The sequence below is a fragment of the Triplophysa rosa genome, linkage group LG17 (assembly GCF_024868665.1).
Source record: "Triplophysa rosa linkage group LG17, Trosa_1v2, whole genome shotgun sequence".
Classification (NCBI taxonomy): domain Eukaryota; kingdom Metazoa; phylum Chordata; class Actinopteri; order Cypriniformes; family Nemacheilidae; genus Triplophysa; species Triplophysa rosa.
The window spans coordinates 23,280,950-23,288,003 of NC_079906.1; the positions used below are offsets into that span (position 1 = coordinate 23,280,950).

General features: G+C 40.2%; 1 protein-coding gene across 1 annotated transcript; it reads left to right on the top strand.

Moving 5' to 3' along the window:
- The first annotated feature begins 2 nt into the window (after positions 1 to 2).
- zgc:101664 (uncharacterized protein LOC450064 homolog) lies at positions 3 to 1,345 on the top strand. The gene is made up of 2 exons (XM_057356165.1): positions 3 to 143; positions 362 to 1,345. Exons 1-2 carry the CDS (start codon positions 126 to 128, stop codon positions 1,343 to 1,345), a joined length of 1,002 nt encoding a protein of 333 aa, XP_057212148.1. The 5' UTR covers positions 3 to 125.
- The last annotated feature ends 5,709 nt before the right edge of the window (positions 1,346 to 7,054 follow it).

A 7,054-nucleotide genomic window follows, 5' to 3' on the forward strand; every position in this document is an offset into this window, starting at 1 on the left:
GTTACAGCGCCCCCTGTCGGCGAGGAGCGCGGTTATGTGGCTGCGCGTTAGCATGAAGCATGTTTACATTTAACATTATCACATGTAGGATGAAAGATTAATGTGATGAAGATGATGAAGAGGACATGACGCGGGAATCTGCGGTGAGTGTTTATAACTCAATAACTGATCTTTATCGGAAGATATAAAGCGTGTTTGTATGTGCTGCTCGCTGACCTAAGATCAGCGCTAAAATGTTCATGATGTATTATTATTTATAAAAGTTCTGTTTTCGAATGATTGGAATATGAACTTCATACCATGATGTAGCCTACTGTCTCCCTGTATAAAATGTTCATGTATGTTGTTGTTGTGTTGTAAGGATGTGAGTGTGTATTTCAGCGCGGGGCAGGAGGTCAGAGATGTTGTGTTCATCACACACAGAGTCTGTCAGGAGTTTCCCTGCAGAGTTCTGCCTGAGTTCACGCCCTGGTACCCATCAACATCAGACAGCATCAGACCCATCAGACCTGAGATCAGACCGCCGCTCATCACACCGGAAGATCTGAAGAACATCACATCAGACAGCATCAGACCTGAGATCAGACCGCCGCTCATCACACCGGAAGATCTGAAGAACATCACATCAGACAGCATCAGACCTGAGATCAGACCGCCGCTCATCACACCGGAAGATCTGAAGAACATCACATCAGACAGCATCAGACCTGAGATCAGACCGCCGCTCATCACACCGGAAGATCTGAAGAACATCACATCAGACAGCATCAGACCTGAGATCAGACCGCCGCTCATCACACCGGAAGATCTGAAGAACATCACATCAGACAGCATCAGACCTGAGATCAGACCGCCGCTCATCACACCGGAAGATCTAAAGAACATCACATCAGACTACATCAGACCCGTTAGTGAATGTGAAGACTCGAGCAGAATAAAGACTGTCAGCAGCAGCTCTGAGAATCTCAGAGAGTTCAAGCGCTCGTGGTGTGTGATCACAGACAGGACGACACCGGAGAAGATCACACACTCGTTCTCTCGTCTGTTTCGTAAGGTCATTGCGAAACACAGACTTCATCTTCATCAGAGAGTGAAGTGGGTCGTGTGTGAGCTCAACTGTGTCACACACACTATTGATGAAGTTTGGTTTCAGCTGAATCGAGCGATCAGACACTCCAGACTGCCCACCTGTAACTCAAACTTTCAGCGAGATCTGTGTCAGATCTGGATTTACTGTGACCTCTTCTACTCTGAGTTTATTGGTAGTTTCTTAAAGAAAGAACTTCAGCTCTCAGGCCAGATGACATTAACTGTTCATAAACTTGGAGATATTCTTCAGTTTTAACTTATTTAAACATGAAACTTCCATCATCTGTTTTTAAATACGTCGTGTTGTAACTCTGAATTAAAAGGTGCTGTGGTTACTAAGTAATGAGTTACTGTAATTTAATTACTTTTCCCTTGAAAAAGTAAAGTAAGGGATTACTCTTATTTTTCTGTAATTTAATTACAGTTACTTCTGATGTAATTAAACTAAATACTGTGTGTAATATATGTGAGCGCAATAGTGGAATTGACATCAACATTCAAAGTCTGACTCTAAAATCTGTGCTTTAATGTATAATTCGTAATTCACATTTGTATACTTTGGTCAGTTAATAAGAGTACTTTATGCAGTTTTATATGATTTATTTGAATGAATTAAAAGAGCCGTTTCATGCCTATGCTTGAATCACTGAACTAATCAAGGTTGATGTAGGATATAGAAAGTCATTAGTAATTAAATACTTATTGGAGAGAGTCATTTGTACAGTCATCTAATTACACTATTGAATATGTCATTAGTAACTAGTAATTAATTACTTTTTTAGAGTAACTTGCCCAACACTGCTTGTCATTCACACTCGTCTCCAGTCGTCTGGTGGTTGTCAGTGTGTTGTGTTCACAGTCATCTCTTTTGAGATTTTGTGACAGCTGCTTTCAGTTCATGGATCTGTTTTTAATGAAACACATGAGTCGATTCTGTTATCATCAGTATCTTATAATGAGGTGTTGTATAAAGATGTTGTGACGTGTGTGGCGGATGTTCTTATCTTCTTCATCAACTGTTGAACGTTTTAAAGAAGTCCTCATGTTGAACTCGGAAAGGTTTGATCAGTCAAGAGAGCTTTTATTCATTCCTTCATCAGAAGTGAAGAGTGATTGTTTTGTGTCAGGTCATCTGCTCTCATGGTTTGTGTCGTGTCGTGTTGTGTAAGTGTTTAGATGGAAGTGAAGTGTTAAAGGAAGTGTCTGTCTGATGTTATCTGTGTTCCTCTGAGCTTCACATTGAGAAATCACACACGCACATCAGGTTCTTGTGTTCCTGCATGTGCTCGACTCAAACGAAGCGCTCTCCGTAAGTCTGTAGAATCACATTTAAGCCACTGTGTGTTTTAATCTTCTCTCACTGGGTTTGTGTGTTTTTCCTTTCTGTAAATGCTCAGACTTCACCTGCACTTCTGGATTTGACTGATGATCAGTTGAAATGATGAAGTGTGTAATATCCTTCTGAATTATGCTGTGTTTATCCTCCTGTTTTCAGATGCTAAGATGAGTGGTACAGGTGTCATGTGTGTGCTGATCTCGGTGTTCTCTGTGTGTTGCTGTAAGTCACATGAACACACCTCACATAGCATCGTTCAGATCTGATCTTACACACACGATCCATTCACTGAACGTCTTTGATTCTCAGGTGAATCATCTCTCCAGAGAAACAAACAGCGCTTCAGCATTCAAGGTAACGCTGTAAAAAAAATCCTGTAAATTAAATGACTGGAAACTGGAAAAACAGAAATATACTGTAAAAAAAAGATTTTTAAGGATATATATTCAATTGTTTTCCCCATTTTTCCTGTAATTGTGTTGTCTTGTTGTGTAATTGTATTTTTGACCGTATTTCAAAAATAAACTGTAAAAAAAGAAATCTTAAAAAAACTGAAATTTTCTGTCAGCTGGCGCCAGAAATAAACTGTAAAAGAATGGGTTTTCCCTGTAAAATTACATTTCCCTGGCTTTTCTTTTAAATGTGCGTCTTTTTCTGCAACTTTGTGGCTTTTGACCGTATTTAAAAAAAATCCATTAGAAACTAAAAAAACATTTAAAAAAAAATCTGTAAAATTACAGTTTTTTACAGTGAAACGTGTGCCTGTGGCTCAGTGGTTAGAGCATGACGTTAGCAACGATCCCAGGGATTGCACAGACTTCGAAACAAATGTATAGGATAATGCAACGTCTGCCAAATGCATCAATGTAAATGTAAATGCTGTGTCAGTCACATGAACACGCACATCATTCAAAAGATGACGAAACAGACAAACTGAAACGTGTAAAAGTGGTGAAAGAAGGAAATGTGTTTGATGTTGAGATGATTCGCCAGAGCTGACAGTGACTGGGGTTGACCTGAAGGATTGTGGGAAACAGAAGAATGTTTGTGTGATGTCCAGCTCTGACTGTCTGAACGCAGCGTCTGACGCGACACCTGATGTCCTCACGTCACCTGGTATGAATCTGTTTCACATCACATCGTGCAGCGTCTTCTGCCAGCTTTAATGTCGTTTCTGATGTTTGTTCTGAAGAGAATTTTGTGAACACGTCGTGTCACTTTGTGAAGCACGAGGAGTCTTTCACCTGCCGCTGGATTCAAATGAGCCACGTCACAACCATCAACACTTTCATCATCAGCAGGTGTTCCTCACATGAATTCCTCAGAAATCTGTCTGATCCATCAACAGCAAACGTGTGAATGACTGATGTCTTTTCTGTCTTACAGAGAGAACGACATCATCTCCTGTCCCTCCATTTTAAATCCTCATTCCAGTTTTTACTTCATCATTAAAGCTGTGAATGTCTTCAGTCAGAGAGAGATCTTCTCACACGTCTCTTCTGTGATTCTGGATGAAATTGGTACCGTGACGCTCATTGTGTATATCGAATAAAAACGGAATAGAATATGAAATGGAGTTGACATGAGAATGTGGTGATTGTGTTTGATAGTTCAGGCTCCTCGTCCGGTCATCACATCTGTGAACAGTACAGACACATCACTGAACGTGTCGTGGACCAGCGGTGACGTGACCGTCACTAAATGCCAAATCCGTTACAGACGTCTGGACACAGAGTCATGGACAGAGGTCAGGCCGGAAACATGATTAATGTCTCATCGACACACATGAACGGTCTTGAGTTTGGTCTGAAGTGAATGTGATTGGCTCTCTGTGTCAGAGTGGCGTGCTGGACGTGTGTGTGGAGTTTGTGTCCATCATCTGTGATCTTCAGCCCTTCACTGAATACAGTGTGAGCGTCCGCTGCTGTCGTGAGTCCGGCCGCTGGAGCCACTGGAGTTCTGAAGCTCCGGTCATGACCTCAGAGACCAGTGAGTGTCAACATCATCATACACCTTCTCTTCAAAAGTTCTCCAAAAAACGGTCCTGCAGTTAAAGTGACACTTCACCCAAACATGAAAACGCTGTCATCATGTCATCAGAATCTTTGGGTGAAGTGTCACTTTAAGAGTATTTCATCTACTACATTATGTCATTGCTAAACATTGGTATCACACTGTTACTTTTACATTGTTTGGAACATTCAGAAAGAATGTTTTTATAATGTTCCCTGAGCGTTCTCACACATCAAACATGTTTTTGTTAGTCTGATTCTGATCTTGTTTTGTTATGTGTTGTGTGTGTGACAGTAATGATGTATTTGTGATTGTAGTGCCGACCGCAGCTCCTCGGGTCAGTTATTATCTGGCCTTGGACAGAAACTCAGGAAGCCGTCAGCTGGGGATTCTCTGGAAGGTCAGAGTTTGTTTCAGTTGTGTTTGACAGCAGGTCTCAATGTCATCTCTCTGGTTTATGAATGAAGTCATTGTGTTCAACTTCACGTGTGTTGTTCTGCAGTGTTGGGTGTAACTAGTTACGACACTGTAAAAAAATCCCGTCAAAAACGTATAAAGTACCGGCAGAAAATTACCAGTACATTTTCCTTTATTTTACGGACATTTCCGTTGATGCTAAAATGTAATTTAATGCAGTGCAAAATGTAAAATACAGGTGAAACAACTGTAAAAAATGAATATGGAAAATTCCTTCATATAATACAGTATATTTTTAGAGTGTAAGTAATGAGTTACTGTAATTTAATTTAATTTAATTTAATTTCCCTTATAAAAAGTAAAGTAATCTTTCCTGTAATTTAATTACAGTTACTTCTGAAGTAATTAAACTAAATACTGTGTGTATATAGTACAATAGTGGAATTGACATCAACATTCAAAGTCTAACTTTAGAATCCGTGCTTTAATGTATGATTCTCACATTTGTAATACTTTGGTCAGTTAATAAGAGTACTTTATGCAGTTTAATATGATTTATTTGAATGAATTAAAAGAGCCGTTTCATGTCTGTCCTTGAATCACTGAACTAATCAAGGTTGATATTATAGATATAGAAAGTAATTAATAATTAGTAGTCAAATACTTATTGGAGAGAGTCATTTGTACAGTCATCTAACTACACTATTGAATATGTCATTAGTAACTAGTAATGGATTACTTTTCAGAGTAACTTACCCAACACTGCTGTTGTGTATGTGATACATTCATTAACAATCACACGTGGTTATTCTGAAAGGCTTTGGATCCATCAGACGCCGGCGGGATCATTCGAGGATATGAAGTGTCTTATGTGCCCGTCACTCGTCTCTCTGAGCGGCGACGCGTCCGCACGTCTGATCTGAAGGTGTTTGTGTCTGTAGTGTCAGAGGAGTACGACATCACTGTGACGGCGTGTAACAGAGCCGGACGCTCACCCAACTATCAGCTCAGAGTCAGTGCACATCATCTTCAGGGTGAGAACGCTCTTACTGTCTGATCACGTCATGAAAACATCAGATGATGAGCTGTAATGTTGTGTTCAGCTGTGTCTGCGGTCGAGGGTCTCTGGGCTTCTTCGGAGGGTCTCTCACTGCGTCTCTGCTGGATTCATGACTCGACCGCAGTAAACGTGAGCGAGTTTGCCATTGAATGGAGATCTTCTTCAAACCCGTCCTCCGGCGGATGGAAGCGTGTGAACGGATCCACCTTTACTGCACTTCTGACAGGTCATCTGTTCATCTCTCATGATTAACTTCATCATGTGACGGGATTGTTTGGAAGCATAATGAACATCTCAAACTCACTGGAGAACAACGTGTCCAGACTTTAAGAAAGAAAGAAATGTTTTTGTCATGTATTACAGTAATGAAAATAAAAGACACACTCGCAATGAAAGCATCTGTTATTTAGGTATATAAATCATAGAATTCTTGATTGTTAAGGCTGAATATGTCATATGACCTTTATAGGCCATAACATATAGTAGTGAGTGACCAAAAGTGATGTCTGGTGTGTCATATTTATAAAATACTTGCTTTTAATGTCCCCTCACATTACACCATTAAAGCATGAGGTGTATGGCACATTCAAAATGGACAAAACACTACATTTGCATTGTATTTATTTGCATTTGCGAATGCACACCTTCGGCGTGGAAAAGACGTTTACTTTCAGTTTTAAGGTCAGAAACGACGTTCAGATTTCACGAACAGGCAATTTGTTTAATCGCGTGTAAATATAATGTCATATATGCTATTAAAAGACATTTATATTTAATTTGTCAAAAAAACCTGTCAAAAGGATTTGCAGCATCCAGGTTACTGTGTGTTATTAGTTTTGAGCGGTTGTTATCTAATAACGAAGCTGCAAATGTCGTGTCTGGCCAATCAGAATCAAGCATTTTAACGAGCCGTGTAATATTGAAAGTTCACTTTCGCTCACTACTGAACGTGTTGAGATTTGATGTAGATATTATTGTGTCACAGGTATTAAATCAGAAGAGACGTACAGCATCAGTGTTTATTCCATTCATGGTTCTCTGTGTGGACTGCCGGTGTCCGTCTCCGCTGATCTACAGCACGGCAGTGAGTACACGCACGCACGCACGCACGCACGCACACACACACACACACACACACA